At 43.9% G+C, this 19,609-nt stretch overlaps 5 protein-coding genes across 8 annotated transcripts; 2 read left to right on the top strand and 3 right to left on the bottom strand.

The window, feature by feature from the left end:
• Positions 1 to 1,694, bottom strand: LOC128262757 (GDP-mannose 4,6 dehydratase). The gene is made up of 3 exons (XM_052997262.1): positions 1,455 to 1,694; positions 915 to 1,350; positions 1 to 859 (listed from the first exon to the last, which is right to left on the bottom strand). Exons 1-3 carry the CDS (start codon positions 1,599 to 1,601, stop codon positions 279 to 281), a joined length of 1,164 nt encoding a protein of 387 aa, XP_052853222.1. The 5' UTR covers positions 1,602 to 1,694; the 3' UTR covers positions 1 to 278.
• A 258-nt stretch (positions 1,695 to 1,952) lies between these two features.
• On the top strand, positions 1,953 to 3,232 carry LOC128262767 (mannose-P-dolichol utilization defect 1 protein homolog). The gene is made up of 2 exons (XM_052997277.1): positions 1,953 to 2,388; positions 2,448 to 3,232. The coding sequence occupies exons 1-2, from the start codon at positions 2,301 to 2,303 to the stop codon at positions 3,113 to 3,115; spliced, it is 756 nt and encodes a 251-aa protein (XP_052853237.1). The 5' UTR covers positions 1,953 to 2,300; the 3' UTR covers positions 3,116 to 3,232.
• LOC128262771 (inosine triphosphate pyrophosphatase) lies at positions 3,214 to 4,033 on the bottom strand. Its single transcript, XM_052997282.1, has 3 exons — positions 3,802 to 4,033; positions 3,435 to 3,744; positions 3,214 to 3,366 (listed from the first exon to the last, which is right to left on the bottom strand). The coding sequence occupies exons 1-3, from the start codon at positions 3,923 to 3,925 to the stop codon at positions 3,225 to 3,227; spliced, it is 576 nt and encodes a 191-aa protein (XP_052853242.1). The 5' UTR covers positions 3,926 to 4,033; the 3' UTR covers positions 3,214 to 3,224.
• Positions 4,034 to 4,509: 476 nt separating this feature from the next.
• Positions 4,510 to 6,413, bottom strand: LOC128262755 (UBX domain-containing protein 7). The gene has a single exon (XM_052997260.1). It carries the CDS (start codon positions 6,135 to 6,137, stop codon positions 4,647 to 4,649), a length of 1,491 nt encoding a protein of 496 aa, XP_052853220.1. The 5' UTR covers positions 6,138 to 6,413; the 3' UTR covers positions 4,510 to 4,646.
• A 272-nt stretch (positions 6,414 to 6,685) lies between these two features.
• On the top strand, positions 6,686 to 19,482 carry LOC128262751 (bridge-like lipid transfer protein family member 3A). 4 transcript variants are annotated; one of them, XM_052997238.1, is made up of 18 exons: positions 6,686 to 7,183; positions 9,266 to 9,467; positions 10,035 to 10,664; positions 11,133 to 11,847; positions 12,128 to 12,157; positions 12,263 to 12,355; positions 12,420 to 13,492; positions 13,565 to 13,724; positions 14,335 to 14,476; positions 14,535 to 15,110; positions 15,170 to 15,284; positions 15,849 to 15,869; positions 16,763 to 16,905; positions 17,271 to 17,394; positions 17,455 to 17,602; positions 17,666 to 17,840; positions 17,906 to 18,023; positions 18,330 to 19,482. In XM_052997238.1, the coding sequence occupies exons 1-18, from the start codon at positions 7,140 to 7,142 to the stop codon at positions 18,378 to 18,380; spliced, it is 4,560 nt and encodes a 1,519-aa protein (XP_052853198.1). In that variant the 5' UTR covers positions 6,686 to 7,139; the 3' UTR covers positions 18,381 to 19,482. The 4 variants fall into 4 exon arrangements, with proteins under 4 accessions (XP_052853198.1, XP_052853202.1, XP_052853201.1 ...); XM_052997242.1 differs by lacking the exon at positions 12,128 to 12,157 and having other exon boundaries at positions 13,565 to 13,646; XM_052997241.1 differs by lacking the exon at positions 12,128 to 12,157.
• The last annotated feature ends 127 nt before the right edge of the window (positions 19,483 to 19,609 follow it).

The raw sequence follows: 19,609 nt of genomic DNA, 5'->3' as shown, positions 1-19,609 counted from the left end.
TTTATAGTTTAAACGTATTTATTGCAAATATTCGTTAGATTTGGTAAAGTGTATAAAAACAATTAGAATCACACACATAGAACTTGAACGTACGCAGCAAAGTAGAAAAGGAATGATTGCAAATCCCCAAGAGATTACAGAAATACATGCACAGCGGTGACAATCGAATCGAATACAGTGATCACTATTCACGCTTAGGACTATGGTTAGTGGATAGCTCCGCAAGCGGGGGCAGAGAGCTTTGTGCCGTATTAAGTCCCAGTCCGGGCTTCCAGGCCCTAGGCAATGGGGTTCTTCTTCATCAACTCGATGTCGGCCTTCATCATGTCGCTGACAAGCTCCAGAAAGCTAACCTTGGGCGCCCAGTCGAGCTCCCGCTTGGCCTTGGAGGCGTCGCCCTGTAGCAGATCCACCTCCGTAGGCCGGAAATACTTTGGATTGATGCGGACGCGTACAACGCCGCTGCTGCTCTCCACGCCCACCTCTTCCACGCCCTTGCCCTGCCACGTTATCTCGCGTCCGATATGCTTGAATGCGGCTTCCACGAACTCGCGCACACTGTGGGTTTCGCCCGTGGCAATGACGTAGTCGGAGGGCGAGTCCCGCTGCAGCATCATCCACATCGCCTCCACGTAATCGCTGGCGTGTCCCCAGTCGCGTTTTGAGTCCAGATTGCCCAGCTCAAAGTACTCCATTTGTTTGAGCAGAATCTTGGCCACACTACGGGTGATTTTCCGGGTCACAAAGTTTTCGCCACGTCGTGGACTCTCGTGATTGAAAAGGATGCCATTGCAGGCGTACATGTTGTAGGCCTCCCGGTAGTTGATGACGATCCAAAAGCCATACATTTTGGCGCAGGCTTAAGGTGGAGATGGTATTAAATTCAGACTAAGTGATAGAGCGAAGCTGCTTACCATATGGCGACCTGGGATAAAAGGGTGTCTGTTCATTTTGCGGTGTCTCCACCACTTTGCCATAAAGCTCCGAAGTGGAGGCTTGATAGAACCTCACTGACTTCTCCATGCCACAAGTTCGTATGGCGTCCAGAATGCGAAGTGTGCCCACGGCATCCACCTCTGCCGTGTATTCACTCAGGTCAAAGGATACCTTCACATGGGATTGTGCCGCCAAGTTGTAAATCTCCGTGGGCTTCACCATATTGATGATCTTGACCAGGCTGCTACTGTCCGTCATGTCGCCGTAGTGGAGCTTCATCCGACCGCCCTTGTGCGCCTTGGGATCGGCATAAAGATGCTCGATGCGTGTGGTGTTGAAGGTGCTGGCCCGCCGGATAATGCCGTGCACCTCATAGTCCTTCTTGAGGAGGAACTCTGCCAAATAAGACCCATCCTAGGGTAATGAAAATATTTATTATCTGGCACTTAGAACACGTAAGCAATAGATTAAATGGGATCTCCCACAAACAAACGTGACTAATGTTAATAATTACACACCTGGCCCGTTATGCCTGTTATCAGTGCGACTTTATCACGGGAATCGCCTCCGGCGCCGGCCGCCGTTCCATTTTGGTCCTTGCTCCCGTTGCTGCTACTTTCAGGACGTGGCTTTTTGCTTTCCGGGGCTCCATCGGAGGTGGACATGTTAATTAGCCGGCTTTTTTGCAAGTTCTAGTCCCAGTTTCTTTTATCGCGTCAACTTCGGCCGCAGAATAAACAAATTGTATCTGCAGCGCACTGGTAGAGTTAAAAGAACAATCGATTTGTTATCGATAAGCCGCGACAGTGGGGCAGGTAATGAAGGTGTGTGTATCAATTTTAACGGAGGGTAGTTATTTTAATTGAGACAATGTTAAAGAAGATTTAACATATAATACATAATATAATATAATATTACATAAAATGAAATATTTAGGTTTTAATACTTAGTATTAATATTTGATCACATAATATTTCTTTCACATTTTACTTGATCCTGTACCACTGTGCGGCAGTGTTGCGCAGCGCCCAAAACCACGTAGCGATTTTTACCGCACACCTTTTAGGGAAAGTTGGACGAAAATAACATAACGTTTGGCAGCGCAGTGGATAAGATACAACCACCCTATATCTTATCATTCCACCTACACTCCCAGTCCGATCCGATCCGATTCACCACCGGGCAGCCATCTCTTCTTCGGCTTCAGCATTACGTGTGCGTGAACGTCGGCTTTCCATTTCATTCTTGGATCGACCGGCCAGCTTGATAACACCGGTGCATAGTGAAATCAGCGGGCACCACTAACTAATTAAGTACGACTGCGACCTCCGTGATAAACAGAAGGAAATTGTCCGCAGCACAAAATGACGGATCTTATCAAGCAGGGAGCTCTTTTCCTCATGAGCGAGAAGTGCTATGATAACTACTTCCTGGAGCACAACTTTCTGGACAGTGAGTGGATGTCCGAGTGGAATTGATAGCGATTAAACACCCATTAAATTCTCTTGCAGTTCCCTGCTTCAAGGCTTTGCTGAGCAAGGGCCTGGGACTGGCCATTATTGCCGGATCCGTGCTGGTGAAGGTGCCCCAGGTGCTGAAGATCCTTAACAGCAAGTCCGGCGAGGGCATCAATATAGTGGGCGTGGTGCTGGACCTGCTGGCCATATCCTTCCACCTGTCCTACAACTTTATGCATGGCTATCCGTTCAGTGCCTGGGGCGACAGTACCTTCCTGGCCATCCAGACCGTGGCAATTGCTGTCCTGGTCCTCTTCTTCAATGGACGCAAGGCTCAGTCGGGGCTGTTTCTCTTGGGATATGTAGTGCTTATGTATGTCCTCAACTCGGGTCTAACACCCATGTCGGTCCTGTTCACCATCCAGAGCTGCAACATTCCCATTCTGCTGGTGGGCAAATTGTCGCAGGCGTACACCAACTTCCAGGCTGGATCCACTGGTCAGTTATCCGCCGCCACGGTGATCATGATGTTCGCCGGCTCGGTGGCCCGCATCTTTACATCCATCCAGGAGACGGGTGACACTATGATCATTCTCACCTTCATTGCCTCCACCTTTGCCAATTCGGTTATCCTCGGCCAGTTGATCTACTACTGGGACAAACCAGCTGGCGCGGTCAAGGACTCGAAGGCCAAGAAGCCCAAGAGCAAGAAGGATGATTAATCAGGAAGGAGTAGGAGCATATAGAAGGACAGAATTGAACTCGAAACTTAGGTTGCCACCACTTCTCGACATTGTAGAACAAATATGCAAAGCTTAAATAAATTGAGTCTTAGTTTATTAGTTTGTCCAGCTTCTCAAAATGCTGCTGCAGCAGCGCCAAGGCTCGATAGCGATGGGAAATGGTGTTCTTCTCCGATTTGGGCAGTTCGGCATAGGTCTTATCGTAGCCCTTGGGCTGGAAAACTGGATCCCTGTTGCAAGAGGGGAAAATTTAATTAGTCAGGGCTATTTTATCAGGTTAGTTACGCAAGTGACTCACCATCCAAAGTCCCTGGGACCACGGGGCTCCACGATAACGCCCTCTGTGATGCCCTTGAAGATCAGCGGCTCGGCATCCGCACCATCGCAATAGCCAAAGGTGCACACAGCCTGGGCGGATTTGTCCTCCCAGCCGTGGAGTAGGCGGTGCAATCCTTCCGGCTGCAGCTTTTCCAAGAACCACTTGATATACGGTCCCGGCAATCCTTCCAGAGCATTAAAGCACAGGCTGGTGTCCTCAACTAGGACTGGTCCATTCACCTGGCGTGCCGCCTCCTTGCACTTCTTAATGGCTATCTCATCGATGTCACCTGGGGGATCACAAATAAATTAGGACACCACTTATGAAGCAAAAGTGTATTATTAACCCTGTAATTCCGGAAGATCAATCTTCTTGGAGACTATTGTGCGCGGGAAACTGGGCCCCAAGATGGCAACCAATTCCTCCAGCTTCTTGGCGTTGCCGGTGACAAAGGTAATTGGTTTCGACATGATCTTATTGTCGCCTTTAATTTAAACAATTACTGACAATACATATGTAATGCGATTTCGAGACTGAAGCATGCGGGTGCTATCAGCTGTTTTTTGTTTAGTTTGGGCGCGAAACCAAAAACAGAGTGGTTATCGCTTAAAAGTTTGCACAGTCGCGGGCATTGTAAAAGGTATTGGTAGTCAACTACAAATAAATATACAAGTACATTGTAGATGTATCCGTTATGCATTTTATAGTAAACATTTTTTAATAATACTAGTTTTGGAGTGCCGACATTGTTATCGCATTAGTTATAACTTTACTAAAATGGGCACTGGTAGTCAAATACGAATTATTGTTCCACATTTATAAAAAAAATTAGTTCTCATTTATATTTTTAAAACTCCAAACCAAATCTATTTTTTGGGACTTTATTTAATTCTTAAGCTTTTCTTTTTTTTCCTTTTTATCTACTTTAAGTTCGGTTAAATTTAGGTATAAAACTCTTTAATTTAAAAAAAGAATACATTTTATTTAAGAGCCTTGACAGTAGCATTTCTGGTTGATTTTCCTTAAAAATGTTCACTTAAATTTAAAGACATAATTTTAATTCATGTGAAGTTTATCTTTTTTTTTTGCTTTTGGGCGACAATGGGTTTCTTGGATGACAAAACTTGTAAATAAATAAACGTACACATGAAAACGGTTACTGATTGAGAACGACGTCTTTGGCGCAGTGGCCTAGTCGTCCAGTGTGAGATGCAGATTGGCCGACGGATGCAGGCCGAGTTCCTTCAAGGAGCTGCCATTGTGCTCCGTCTCGAGGGATTTGCGCGGGAAGGCGCAGATGAGTTTGTAGCCTTCCAGAGGGATGTGCTTGTGCGTTTGTTTTATATACAACCTCAGTGTTTGCAGTTTGGTGTCTGAGGGCCAGCGCAGCTGGACCATCTCCTCATCTGTTCCGGCGGCGTTGAGCAGGCGCAGCTTCAAGGCAGTCAATTCACTCTTGGCCTCGCCCAAGTGATTCTCATAGGAAGCGGCGGCCACGCCCTTGAGCTCCTCATCATCGAACTCCTCCAGGCTTTCGTTATCGCTGGCTCCCTCGGTGTTATCCTCCTTCTGCGTGCCTCCTCCTCCGCCGTTCTCGTTTATGGAATTCTTTATGGCCAACTCCAGCTGTTCCTCCTCTGTGAGCTCCAAAACTTTGGCCCGTTTCTTGGGGGTTCCTTTAGAGCTGGCCGTCGACGAGCACGAGGCCTCCGGGTCCACTTCATCGTCATCGTCGATGTATGTGGCTGATCGCTTTGAGGTGCTGGGTGCATCCTCCTGGATGAAGTCGCGGTGCTCCTTCAGAAACTTCCTCAAATCGGAAAGAATATTCTCCAGCTTCGGCTCTGCACTGCGCCACACTTCCTCGCCTGTACGGGGATCGATCACGCACAGGTAAGGAAGAGTGGCGCAGTGGTAGAATGCCACAAAGCGCCGTCCTTCCGATGTGTCGTTGTCCACCTGCCAGAAGGTGAACTGGCGCCGAATCAGTTTCTTAAGCTCCTTGTCCGACCAGACATCTCGGTTCAAGGTCTGGGACTGGAAATTGTCGTCCTGCACGTTGACCAGCAGCCAGCGTTGCCGCTTTGTGGCGAACTCCCTGGCGGAAGTCAGCGATCCGGAGTAGAGTATGTCTGTGGGCGGGCGGAACAGATCTCCGAGGCGGGATGTGCTGGTAGCTGTGCCCGCTGTGGACCGGCTGTTAAGTGCCATGGCCTGGCCGGCCACTACCATCTGGGCGGCACGTCCGCGACGCAATCTATGGGCATTGGGATCGGCATAGACGCCGGTAGCCTGTAGCTGCTCCTCCATCAGAGCACCCTCCCGGGCGAAATCACGCAGCGGATAGACCTTGACCCGCTGAGTGACGCGCGACAAGCGGCTGCTGCTCCCCGACGCGAAGAAGTTGTCATCCTCGGGCAGGATCAGTTGTTCCCTCACAGGGGCAATGGGCGCCCTCACCTCCTCCTCATCGTCTAGCAGGGGAAGCGATGCACCAGCAGCTGCTGCCGAGGATGTGGAGGCAGCTGCTCCTGCCGCGCCGCCCTGCTCGAAAAACAAAGCCACGGCGGCGGAAACATCGTTGGCACAGGCCCCCAAATAATGTTTCGCTTCCTCGGCCGTGCAGGCAGTCACCTCGACCACCTGCTCCACCAGCGCGTCCGGCGCTTCGCTACTGGACATGTCGCTGCTCTGGCGGATTACGGTTTAGGCTTAGTAGCTCGTCGAGACGTTGTACGAAAAAATTCAAGGTAGCGGTTTTCCAGGGACAGATAAAATAAATGCGTCCGCACAGCTGTGAAAAAATGCAGTGCTCGAAAACAGTTAGTGGGCAGTGCTGGAAAGCGTCGCTCACAAGGCCTAGGCGTACAGCTTATTTTTCTCCAATAATAATTTATTTATTAATTTATTAAATATGGGAGAGAATAGCTTTTAATTTATTAATTTATCATGTTATTAGTTTTTAACAAAAAAAAAAAACAACTCAAATATTTGTTTACTACAAAACCTATTGATAGTGCCAAAAATATTTAATATATTTCTGAAATTTTTAACACATTTTTAAATTTCCAAAAGTAATACAAAAAACTCAAAACTCGAAGGCTACTTTGACGGCTAATTTGCAAATCAAAGATTGAAAATAATTTCTGGCCGGAAAAAAGTTAATTTGTGACGTCACTGGTTGTCACCTTTTAACAGTAAGCTGTACTCCAATTGGAGCGGTTGCCAAACACTGCTTTCGCCAGTCATCGTGCAACACTGGCCGGGTCAGCAGCAGCAGAAGCAAAAGCAATAAAACTTTGCGTCTTACGCGAAAATCGAGATAAAATTCGCAACCGAAGGGGTCCGGTCCCAAAACCATGACTAATCCGCGCACCGTTTGATCGGATGTCTTCCCACCCACAAGTGACCGTGAATATGTGAGCGCTGCGAATGGGAAACGGAGAAAATCGAAGCCAGTTCGCCAGCAGCTCGATTCCAATAAGATTCGCGTCGAGTGCAACAGAGAGAAAAATTGAAAGTGAATATCGTGATTTACACTATTCCAAGCCCAGTGCCATTCTTCCTAAAGCCCAATGATTTTTTAAGGAGTTATGCTGCGCGGAATAAGTTGAACTATTCAACCCGGTTGCCCAGTTGTTTACTAGTTGTTGATTTGTTGTTGCACGCTGCTGACGTCGCAAGATGGTCTCACTGATAAAGAACCAACTGCTCAAACATTTGTCCATGTAAGTGCATAATCTGGGTCAGAAAATCGAATTATGAAACCTAATTAACTGCAGCTGGGAAGGAAATGGATTTCGAAGTGGAGAACTTGGAGACGCAATTGATTTTTCCCACTTTTCCGCATTCTGTGTATGGCTATGTGTGTGTATTTCTCACAGCTTCCCACCCACTCGGCTGGTACCGTTATTCCACCTGTACTGTCCCGCTTTTTATGCCTTCTTTATCGTTTATCGCTGTGATGGCCCCATGCTAATTCGCTTACCTCCCACCACCCCCGTTGTTCAACCCACTCCGCCCCCTTTTAAAGTAACAAGTGGATGGCCAATTCCCACCCACATACCTATAGTCTTTTTTCTCCCCATCCGGTTATGTTCTTTTGGCTGGCGCCGCTTCGTCGTCTCTGCGAAATCGGATTCCCCGTCCGCCAACTCATTTCTCACTTGCATGTGAAATCCAATTTTCCGTCTTGTCCTCGCCGCAATATGGTATACTTGACGGTTACTCGATAACCTTGCCAAGAAAAAGGGGCTTTTACGGCTAAGAGGCGCCCGCCATATAAACAGAAATGTGCTTACTTGTTTATTTACAATTATAAGCTATGCTCCGCAGGGGGGTTCCCAAATTGTTTATTCAGGTTATTACACATACACTAAAAAAATATAAAATTAGTGTTATTTTTAAACTGGGGGGAGAGATTTAAAAAAATAAAATTGAGAAAATTTTTTAAAATTAGTTTCCACCTTATGCTCAGATAAATAGTTAAATAAAACAAAAGCTTTAATTTTTAAAAAATATTTAAATTTAATTTTGTTCTAAATAAAGTTATTTTAAATAACTATTTGTATTTACAATAACTTTATTTAGAACTCAGAACAAACAACAAACATTTCATTGTATTTTACATTTTTTTTGAAGCTACATCATAAAAATATATAAAAACATATAAGACTAATGTTTCGCTATGTATACCGAAAAAAACGCTAATACTAGCAAAAGTATTAGTAGCAAATGTCTCAAACAAAAATTCCCAGCTCAGAAATATGTGAACTGTTGACCTATTTGTTATGTGCACCGAAAACAATTGAAATCAATGCTATATAAATTCTATGAAAAAATTGAGAGAGTTTTAAAAGTACAAAATAAATTTTCGATATTTAAATAAAAATAGTCTAAATGAACTAAAATGTATATCTCTTCGATTTAGAAACTAAACTACAATAAATGGATTTTATATTATTGAAGCTTTGTAATTTTTTGTTTTTTTGGTGTAGTTTATTAACATTGTTAATTAGCTCTCAAGTGCGGTTCCAAAGCTGCTCAACTCTAAGCATTTATTTTTATATATCTGTCCCCACGCATGGACTTTAATATGTCAAGTCCTGCCACCTGCTTAAACAAAGGAATGTTTACCCGTATATTCACACACACACATTGGCATTGTCTTGGCCCCTTTGTGGATGTCTTTTGTGAGCCACTTGCCACCTCACCCTTCATTCCGCATCCACCTGGCTCCGTTCTGTTCCACGCAATTAGGCTGCAAACAAGCCAAGTTTATAACATAATGCGGCCCACGTGAAAATGCAAAGCAAACTTGTTGCCCCCAAGTTGTAAAGGTAAAAGTTAAAGAAAAGCTTTTTATTTCCCCCACCGAGCGCGCAGGCAGTTATCATTTTTCTTTGCCATAAAGCTGAAAAGGTAGCTAACCTGATCGGCATTTGTAATTGTCGAGGGTATTGGCATGAAGAATTCTTAATGCCAAGGAAAAAGTTGTTAAGTAACAAGTTGTGGAATTCCGCTTCCGTGGACTTTTCGCCACTTTGAGCCAATCAGTGTCTTCATTTCGATTTCAATTATGCCCGACCATTAGCGGGAAGTGGGTCAATTGGGTGGCAAGCATCTGTCGCCGACAGTGGTGAACCCTGCCCCTTGGCTTGCGAAACCCCTTCTCAGTTTGGATTCCCAATTATTTTCTGTACCCCCTGCAAATGCAATGTGACATGTGCGACGAGGCTGATATAATTGGCGGGACAAGCAGGCAACTCATCTTGGTTTTCCCCCATCTTTATACTTTTCTATCTACATAGTTATACGAAGAACCTTTCCTCGGACAAAATCAACTTGAGCACCTTTCGCGGCGAGGGCGAGCTCTCGAATCTGGAATTGGATGAGCGGGTGCTCACCGAGCTGCTGGAGCTTCCAAGCTGGCTGCGACTCACCTCCGCCTGGTGCAATCATGTCTCCTTCCGGATTAGTTGGACCAAGCTCAAGAGCGTGCCCATAACGCTGGTGAGTAATCAGAGGGATTAAGGGTAATTTACGGCAGCAATACCTGCTGCTCCTTGTCAGCTTTGTAAATAATAAAACCCTTTCCATTGCTTATTGAAAATTTTGTATTAAAAGTACGTCGCTTTAATAGGAAATTCTTTTTTTTAATAAAATAATCCCTCATTTTGGTAAGATTTTAAAATATAAAACAGATTAACTTTAAAATGACTTTTAACGATTTTTATGAAAGGGTAAAAGGACTTTCTATACTCGAAATCGTTATTTTTCGTATTTATTTTAGAATGGCATTAAAAATAATGAATAAATTAACCCATTAATATTTTTATATAATCGATATTGATTAACAAAATAAAACTTAATTGAAGAAAATGTTGTAAATAAAAAAAAAATTAAAATATAAAGTACGTTTTTTTTTTTAAATAAATATTATATTATACGTTATATATCTTAAATTGTTTAATTTTGTACTGATTTTAGGAAATAGATTTTTAAGGTGCTTTAAAAAAACATTTTGTGTTATCCAAAATGGCCAATAATGATAACTATAATATCAAATCCCCTCCACAGACACTGGATGAAGTGCGCATTACCATTGAGACCTGCAATCCAACTACACGCGATGCAGGCGGAGGATCTGGTCCCGGAGGAGCAGGATCTCCCACCGCTGCTGCCGCCGCCGCCGCTTTGCCACAAGTGCCACAGGGTAAATACAGCTTCATCCACAAGGTGGTCGATGGCATCACAATTGTGGTCAACACGGTGAATGTGAACTTTGTGAGCGCCGCCTTTACCGCCTCCGTGCAAATGTCTCGCATTCGCGTGGAATCCAAGACGCCCAAGTGGGCAAATGCCGATTTGCGGATGACACGGCTGAAAGACGCTCAGAAGGGCATCATACTGATCTTCAAGGAGCTCTCCTGGCAGACGGTGCGCATCGAGGCCAGTTCCACGCAGGACAAGTCGCTGACACCGCTGCGTCTGCTCACCAATCACGCCAGGTGCCGCATCACCATACGGAAACGGCTCTCCGACTGTTCACTGCTCGCTTCACGCCTGGTCCTCATCCTGGACGATCTGCTCTGGGTGCTCACGGACTCGCAGCTTAAGGCGGCTCTGCATTTTGTGGACTCCCTGTCCGGATTGATCAAGGCGGCCACTCATGCCACCCAAAAGACAAAGGCGGCTCGCAAAATGCAGGTGAGGCGGCAAAATTTTAACTTGTTCTCGAGATAGGGTTACTAAAAGGGTTCTATTGTGATCTAAGATTATTTATTTAAATTTAAACATTTACTTTGAATGCCAAAATCATTTGCTCTCCATCAGAAAGTCTCAACTTAAATTATCAGATTAGAAAAATGTAAAGTTGTTCACATATTTGTTATGTGTACACTATGAAGAAGTTTTAAATAAGAAGTTAATTAATTTAACACATTTAAACGTATCAAAATAAAATTTTTATATTGAAATAACAAAACTGAACAATATTAATTAATTAATTTAAATTTAAATTTAAATTAAGGACTTTGATTAGAAAATTTCAATTAATACTTATAGTAAAACAGCTAAACAATCAACTTAATCACAAGAATTCCCTTTTCTTGCAACTCAAAGAGATAAGCCTTAGATTATTTATTTAAATTGTAATCTATAATATTCCCATTACAGACACTGCCCGAGTACAAGGCCCAGGTGGAGCAGCAGCAGAATCGTCTCTCCGAATCCGCCCACACGACGAACGCGCAACGCATGTTCAATGCCTTCGATGTGCGGGAGACTTCGTACCATTTCTTCAGCCAGCGCATCGATCTGCACTTGTGTGACGACGAGGGCGACGGACGCTCCAGTTACCCGGATCTGGACAAGGGCGGTGCCCTGCAGGTCTCGGTGACCGCCTTCCAGGTGGACTACTATCCCTACCATCTGGCCAAATCGGATCGCGCGCATTGGGCCAAGTACAAGGAGGCCTCGGTGGCGCCGGCTCTGTGGCTCAAGGAATCGCTCAATGCCTTCCGTGAGGCTGTCCTCAACTTGAGTCAACCCAATCGACCGGCCACACATGCGCCACTGGAGCGTAGCACTCCAGCCTCACCGATTATGCTCAGTGCCAGTATGCTGGGCTCCCAGCATCCGGGACCCGGTAGCTACTCCAATGGCAGCAGCACGCCCACAGCAGCCGGATTGGCCGGAGGTTCGGCAGGATCGGCTGGTTCTGGCTCCGCTTCCGTCAATAGTCAACTTTCTCAGGCAGCACAGCAGAGGAGCACGCTGGAGAACTTGTCGAAGCTGATGAGCTCATGTGTGATCCTGCGCATCGAGGACTTCACTTTGTATAGAGTCACCACATCGGGAAAGAAGGCTATGCCCAAGGAATTTGTTTCGGGTATGGAAAGCAATCTCCATAAAGGAGTAGACATCACTAACAAGCCACGCCTACATAACTGTCCACAAACACTACTCTTAAACGGGCTTCACTTTTATGAACTGATTATTTAGAAAAGTAATAACTCAGTTCATAAAAATGGACCTTAAGCATCTCCAACTAATGTAACATTTTGGCATTTCTTTTTCTCTCGTTGCTTTTAACTGACTTAACCATTTCATCCATGAATCATGTAAAACACGCTTTTGTTGTTGTACTGTTGTTGTCGTTGCCCTTGTAGCGCAACATAAAAGGAAGAGCAAATCCTCAGGTGAATATCACAAAAGGTTCTAACTCTGCTGATGTCATGTTGCATTTTAATTTGTACTTATTTATTGCCAGTGTAAGTTTTTTAATAAATCTAAACCATTTGCAGGCGACAAGGATCGGTATTCGTTTCCCGCCGAGATGCCCATTATCCATGCGGAATATACTTACTTTTATTATCCCGGGGACTTTGTCTTTCCATGTAAGTTGCTCTTTATTATCTGTATTAATGGTATACTTATTCCCTTTCTGATTATCCCAAACAGTGCCGCCTTCGAAGGTCTTTGTGCATGTGAATCCCATCCAGGTGCATTTCGATCTCAGCTCAATACTGTGGCTCAACTCCTTCGGGCTCAATCTGCACGAGAGCCTGCTGCGCACCAGCGTTGGATCGCAGAGCACTCAGCAGCCACGCGGCTCGATTGCCTCCAATGGCTCCAATGGCACACAGATGGCCGCCGCCGTCAATGTTGACCAGGAGCCGAATCTGATGTACATGGACGTCAAGGTGGAAGCGATTATGCCGCGTATCGTGATGGAGGCGGCGGTGGATGCGCCCACTCAAAAGGATCGCCCCAAGACAATGCAGATTCAGGTGTCCCGCTTTGCGTTGACCAACATCCGTGAGATGGGTAGCTCCAGGGCGGATCTGGCCCAAGCTCTGCACTCCCTGCAGGAGGGATCTCTGGTCTTTGGCTCCGGCTTTCCCTCCGAAGAGGGTGACATGTGCATCGTCACGGATCGCATTCTGTCGCATGTGGCCGCCTCCGATGTGAGCATGATGTCACCGGGATCGCCGGCGGGTCAGCAGCAGCTGCCACGATCCGCCTCCACGCAGTACCTATCACGTTATGTCATGTGGCTGGAGCCGCGGGATGTGTGGTGCATCAAACTGGACCCGGTTTGGGTGGATTTCCTGGGCGCCCGCTCGCTGGGCCCCAACAAATCCATACCGTTCGTGGACGCGGTCCCCATCACATTGTGGCTGCACTCCGGCTCCGCCCAGGCACAACTGGATGTGGGAAAGAAGAGAGCTGGCACGGAAGCCGGCAGCATGGAGAGCATGGGCCTGGCCCCGCTGCCCACGCTGCCGCCACTCCAGCCGTGCAATCCCTTCCTGAGCGACGAGGATGTGCGTCTCGCTGGCCTCGCCGCCGGAGTGTCGCCCCCAGCTCCTGCTCCGGATCGCACGGCCGATGTGCATGCCATTGCGCATATTTCGAATCTTGTGAGCCTGCAGATCGATCACTACCAGCTGCTCTTTCTGCTGCGCCTCGCCGAGGAATTGAATGAGATGTCCACCTTCCTGAACCTGGATGCCGAGCGCATATTGCAAAAGGTATGTGTGGTTTTGTGACGGCATCTTCACTTTATCACTTAATCCATTTTGTTTCCATTGTATAACCCACAGCAAAACGAACAAAAGTCGATCATATTTGGGTGCGTTGTGCCGCAGATCGAGGTCACGCTCGTGATGCCATCGCCAACACCTGGTAAGGAATCAAGTGGTGGTGATGCTGAAAGTGTCGTACCCGATTCAGCTAGTTTGGGTGATGATTTACACATGAATAGTAAGAATTTATATATCTTTTGTTGTCTCTTCTTCAACTCTCTTTAGTTTTATGGTTAAGTGACTCCACTCACAAACTAACTTACTCCTCCGTCCAGAAAGCTCTGAGCTCTAACACAAAATCACACGACTCTAGTCTAGTTAATGTCTAACTCACACGTAGTTCTCACCGATATCGTGTTGTGTTCCTAGTCCCAAAACCCAGATATACTAACCCCATCACTCAGATCACCCAGCTCACCAGATTAACTAGAATCCTGCTAGGAGCCAGTTTACACTTGCCGCTGTATTTGTCGCTTACGAATCGTAACTCAATTCTTTACAATTGTTATGCGTTTAGGCTGGGCACCTAGGACCTTAGACGACACTCCATTTGTGAGATGTTTGCGTGAAGCCCAATGGAAATTGAAAATAAATTAAACTTAAATTTAAAATTCTCTCAAATCCACTTGGCTTCAGATAAACACTCCTTATAAATAACTCGCATGTCTTTTTGTACTAAATTACTAACCCAAACAGCAACTTTTAGTGCATATCTAATATTGTAAAATGATTGTAAATATTAATTTGTAACCAAAACTTTAAAAACAACACCGATTAATCCCAACCAGGCGGTAACATAACCTGGCCCACACCACCGCCATTGGAGCAGCTGAAGAGCAACACCTTCGGCAGCGTAGAGACACCATCCCCAGTGACCAATGACCCGCCTTTTGACAGTGGCATACACATATCTAATCCTAATACGCATGGGTGAGATTAAAACGACTTAAATGCAATGCGTTTAACTAATTTCTCTTTCTTGTCACAGTTATAATGTTCAGATACAAAGTACGCCCACGTTGGCCTCTTCAACGCCCAGCCAGGGATCTCGTCCGGATACGGGTATTTCCACACAATCGCAATCGCATTCGCAGTCCCAAACGCAATCGATCTCGACCGCTTCGAGGAGCGGCGGCAAGAGTGCAGGCAGTCGGTCGGGAGGCACTGACACCGTGCCCAGTCTCACCAAGGAGATCAACTCCGGTCTGCTGTCGATGAAGAAGGGCTTCTCCAGCTTCATGACATCCATTGACTCGGCCATTAAGTCGGGCACACCCAACGACGATGCCAGTGATACGTTCTCCATACAGAGCGACATTAGTTCCGACTCGGAGAACTTTGCCATTGTGATGGGCGATGACAAGACCATGGATTGCATGGATGTGATGTTCCGCCTGAATCCCTTCACCAATGACAACAACATGAAGGCCTCGCCGGTGGAGGTGGCCAGTGAGGTGTACGAGGAGCAGCCGAGCAGCTACAAGACGAACATGTCCTCGCCATCGGAACCCTCGGAGGGCAGCACCTGGCGGCGACGTGATCTGGTGTCCATGGCCACCTTTAGGTTGCTTTAGTGTTCACTTTACCATCAGATCTAGATAATAATTGGCTTTTCCCTTCCAGATTGACCACTGTGGAGCTGATTCGCCAGCAGGAGGGACCCAAATCCTCGGTTCGCCTGCAGGTGGCCGCCGTTTCCTGTGACGAGTGTGGAGCCATCCCCTGGGATGAGTTGCAGGTAGACTTCTCACACGGTTGCCATTGGCTTTTGCTGGAATCTTTTCAGTTCCTTGACTCTCATTTGTTTTTTTGTATTTGATTTGTAAATACGAAAACAACATTAAATCTATTGTAATTCTTTAGTTTCTCTAAAGATTTTGCTCAATTTAATGTTTGGCGCTTTAAATTCTGCATGTTTCGATATCTTTTATCTAAACATTTTCTAATATAAACACTTAAAGTTTTAATATTTTTCCATCTGTTGGGGTATCCCCCGAAATGTTTATTTAAAGCAAATGGATTAGTTTTGTACAATAACTTATCGTATAATCATTTTCTCATTAATTTTCTCTCTTCTCTCTTAAATCAAATATTAAAAATACTCAAAATCAATCTCAATGTGTGCTAATTAAAACTAAAAAATTCAAAATCAACTCTTTATAATCAACATGAAACGAACACACTTGTAAATTGATATATGACAATCCTTACATGACACAACTTTCAACAATCACCAACAACTACAAAAACAACAACAACAACCAACAACAACCAACAACAACAACACTCCAACAAAAAATAGATCGCGCATCAAGCAAACAAGGTATAAAATATACAAAAATTGAAATTCCTTACTTAATTAATTGCTTAAGATTATGATTTGATTTTGACGCTTTGTATATACTATCGAAATTCTTATTTATTAACATAATTTAATGGTTTTTGGTGCGACCTTTTTCCTTTCATTGTAGTGAACTTTTGGCTTGTTCGCAAACGCATTTTGGCGTTCTTGGCCTCTAGTTGAGTAGTTAATAGCTTGCCGTATGGGGGTCGTTCATAGCTGGTAGCCACTGTGAATGCCCCCGGAATAAGTTTGACCAAGCGTTCTGGCTTTGTAGCAATCTCGAAGCTCTTGTGGAACTTGTTTGGAAATGGTTAACTCATTCGAATGTAATTTTTGAGCATGATACGGGTTAGACGAAGCTAGTCCTTCCCACACAATAAGTACATGCCTAGATCCCCGTTTCCTCCCACCTGAATTCCATTTGATTTTATAATTTCCTTAGTATTGCTTTGTTAATGACTTATGATTTGCAACCAATTGGTTTATTCAGACATAGACGTTTTTTTTTTGAGAGCCTAACACGTTAACTGCATAGGCAAAATACGGCCGAAAGAAGTACAGTAGAACAACTGAAATACAGCACCCACTGACCCAGAACATTGGCGTTACACCGACTAACAACTGAACTGGTAAAACTAACCAAGTAACCAAATACAGCCGCTTCTTTAACCAAAGAAACATTTTGTCCATCTTTTCCATTACACAGCCGCATCACAACACAATCGAAATCAAAAACCCACTCAACTCAAACCCACTTGCATGGTACTACAGCCTCTAGCTTAGCATGTTGTTCTCTAGCTGTTTCCTAAGTAGCTGACCATAATCAAGCATTTTTATGGGCTCAAACTAACAATTGTTCGATGCTTTCTCAGACCAAGTTTGGAGCGCGTTGCAAAGCCTGGAATCTGGCGCCATATAATCCAGAGGCTCCGCCTTGCATTCGCCTGAGATTGGAGGAAACTTTGAATATGCCAAAGGAAATAGAGGGCATCATTGATCGTAAACGCATCCAAAGGTAAGAACATGACTTAAAGAATTCAATGATATTTTTATATTTTCAAAATTTTTTATTTGCATATTTTTGAAGTTAAATTATCTAAGAATACGTCCATAAAATTTTAATACGAACAACATTTACATATATCTAATGATTTACTTGACTAAAATTTTGGTTCAGAAATTTTGGTAGCAAATATTTTTTAACAACATAAGTTTCTAAAATGTAAATGATATTACTTTTAGATAATATATTGGTCATTTAAAACAGTTTAAAAGATTTAAGATTTTACCAGATTGCTATAATGCATCTTTTCCTCAATCATCATTTTTTTATTTAAATTTTCGTGCCGATTGTTTATCTATAATACTTATTAATTTTAGCTGGATCACTCACCATGCCGAAATTCGTGTGAAAGACATCAATATGGATCTGTCGATGAGCACCGTAATTGGACTGGGTGATCTGGCCGAGGATGAGGTCATCTCTCCGCCCATGCCAGTGACCGTAAGATATTCTCAATATGCATTTCATTCAGCCACTGAATACTTGGTATTAATTGTATAGGTAAATCTGGAGAATGTTCGCATCAACTTGCTTGAGGACCGTCCACCCGTAAATATTACCTCACCGGGACCAGTGCCCATAAATCTGTGCATCGGACGCATGCGTCTGGAGCGTGACCAGAGCGGATTGCTAAATATCCAGCCTATAGGTAAAAAGACTCCAACTCATAATTAAATAATTTAATTACTTAGTCGTTATGTCTATATTGCAGATACAAACTTGAGTGCCGCGCAGCATCAGGCACTGGGAAGTGCCTTATTTGGAGCACCACGTGAACGCGATCGGGAGCTGCTGTCCATGCAGCTGGTGATGCAGCAGATGAAGCTGGACAATGATCAGCTGCGTCGGCAACTTGTGGACTCCAAAATCAACACGGATAACTATAGGTAAGAGCTTAAATATATAATTATTTATAATGAAAGTAATTTATGTTTTTTCGCAAAACAAAAAGGCAAAAGACCAAGCAAGAGGCGGATGTGCTGCGATCGTATTTGAAGGCCGCCCAGGATGACATTAGCATACTGCTGGAGGAGAAGAAGGCTTTGCTGGACACCATCCGTTCCCTGCAGGTAACCAAAGTGGTGGGGATATGCCCTTCTAAATACACTTTCTTACCGTTTCACTGTCTCTAACTTTGTTGATCGTAATGTTCACCCGTTGACACCTTCTTGCTGTTGTTGTTGTGCGTAAAGTTAAAACACGTTAAGCTTAAGAACACCACAAATAATAATAATGCAAGGATTAAAGGTCAGTTAATGCCCAGCACGCTTGAGCCTTGCCTGCACGCCTTCTAAACTTTTCACATGCCCTCCTGCTTATGTTTTCAATTAACCAATTGACTAAATGACTAAAGGAAACTTTTTATTTTCTTGTAGATACAAATGAGCTCATCGAATATCAGCAGAAAGAGTGATGGGAACAGGTAGCATAACTGCATGGACTGCATACAATGCTGCGGCGAGAACAACAACGCCTAGCCCTAAGCCAACGTATGCCGTACAGTCAGACGATAGTGCCCTCTATAACGCCCATGACGTCAACCTCAACATCATCGCCATTCGATTTTGAGTTTAGCAGAAGACTGAGCCGTTCCGAAAAAACGGACATTTTTCACGTTGCCGTTCGTCATTTCTTACTTATACAAGAAACGTGTATACGTATACACAGAAATCTATAAATCTATATACATCGTTTTTATCGGTTTTAAGCTGCCACAAGCTTTTGCTATCGTTCCAAAGAATGCTTTATTTTGTTTTTTCAAAATTTTTGGAAGACTTATGTTGATCTATTGCGTAGCCTTTTTAGAAACAGACTTTTAACCAATCCCCTATTGTTAATTATTTTACAAAATGATAATCAAAGCGAAAGCTCGAACTATGTACAGTCGTGTCATTGATATTGCGCCCACTCAACATATTGTATATTATAACTAATTCCATAAATATTGGATAGGACATGTTGTTGTGATTCATGATCATATCAAAACTGAATTCTAGTTACTGTATGTATGCATTGCTGTTGTAATCGTGTGCTAGAAAAATATTTGGCCAAATTTATTATATCCGAACTTTATAGTATTTTCTCGGATGGGAAACACTCATCCGAGAACTATTGAAATTTGTATTCACGTTCTCATTCTGCATTCCAATCGACTCGATCATCGTTTTTTGCCACAACTACTAATCAAAACTAAATACACAATGCAATACAATAATCAAAAGCGTTATAGGCATCCTATATCTATGCCTACTAATAACAAAAAAACTTAAATCAAATGTACCATGTTGAATAAAACAAAAACTCAAGTCAGTAACGCAACGCGTATACAATTTTAAATTAAAATTTTTCATATTTCGAATTGTAAATGAACAAATATTTGTATTTGTATTATAAAGTTAAAACACATTAAACTAAACCATTATTGATTGTTATACATTATACGAAAGTTTTCATCTGTAGCTAGGCGAAATGAAACATAAGAAATTGAAGTCATATTAAATATTGCAAATATATTCAAATGTAAATGTTTGTGACGTGTGTTTTTCTCAGCATTTACGAATTGGGGGAATTTTGGTATGGGCGGGATGGTTAAAAAAAAATACAGTTTATGTACTTACAATTTGTTGTTTATAAAAACTTTAAAGCAAATACTTTT

This window comes from Drosophila gunungcola, unplaced genomic scaffold (assembly GCF_025200985.1).
Source record: "Drosophila gunungcola strain Sukarami unplaced genomic scaffold, Dgunungcola_SK_2 000001F, whole genome shotgun sequence".
NCBI classification, from domain to species: domain Eukaryota; kingdom Metazoa; phylum Arthropoda; class Insecta; order Diptera; family Drosophilidae; genus Drosophila; species Drosophila gunungcola.
This window is presented reverse-complemented; position numbering and strand designations above follow the sequence as displayed.

Coding starts and splice junctions, on each gene's coding strand:
- LOC128262767 (XM_052997277.1), top strand. CDS start 2,301: ATGACGGATCTTATCAAGCAGGGAGCTCTTTTCCTCATGAGCGAGAAG. Junction 2,389..2,447: donor GGAGCACAACTTTCTGGACA/GTGAGTGGATGT, acceptor ATTCTCTTGCAG/TTCCCTGCTTCAAGGCTTTG.
- LOC128262755 (XM_052997260.1), bottom strand. CDS start 6,137: ATGTCCAGTAGCGAAGCGCCGGACGCGCTGGTGGAGCAGGTGGTCGAG.
- LOC128262757 (XM_052997262.1), bottom strand. CDS start 1,601: ATGTCCACCTCCGATGGAGCCCCGGAAAGCAAAAAGCCACGTCCTGAA. Junction 1,351..1,454: donor TAACAGGCATAACGGGCCAG/GTGTGTAATTAT, acceptor TCATTACCCTAG/GATGGGTCTTATTTGGCAGA. Junction 860..914: donor TTATCCCAGGTCGCCATATG/GTAAGCAGCTTC, acceptor CTCCACCTTAAG/CCTGCGCCAAAATGTATGGC.
- LOC128262751 (XM_052997238.1), top strand. CDS start 7,140: ATGGTCTCACTGATAAAGAACCAACTGCTCAAACATTTGTCCAT. Junction 10,665..11,132: donor AGGCGGCTCGCAAAATGCAG/GTGAGGCGGCAA, acceptor TTCCCATTACAG/ACACTGCCCGAGTACAAGGC. Junction 14,477..14,534: donor TCTAATCCTAATACGCATGG/GTGAGATTAAAA, acceptor TTCTTGTCACAG/TTATAATGTTCAGATACAAA.
- LOC128262771 (XM_052997282.1), bottom strand. CDS start 3,925: ATGTCGAAACCAATTACCTTTGTCACCGGCAACGCCAAGAAGCTGGAG. Junction 3,745..3,801: donor TGATCTTCCGGAATTACAGG/GTTAATAATACA, acceptor GTGATCCCCCAG/GTGACATCGATGAGATAGCC. Junction 3,367..3,434: donor GGTCCCAGGGACTTTGGATG/GTGAGTCACTTG, acceptor CTCTTGCAACAG/GGATCCAGTTTTCCAGCCCA.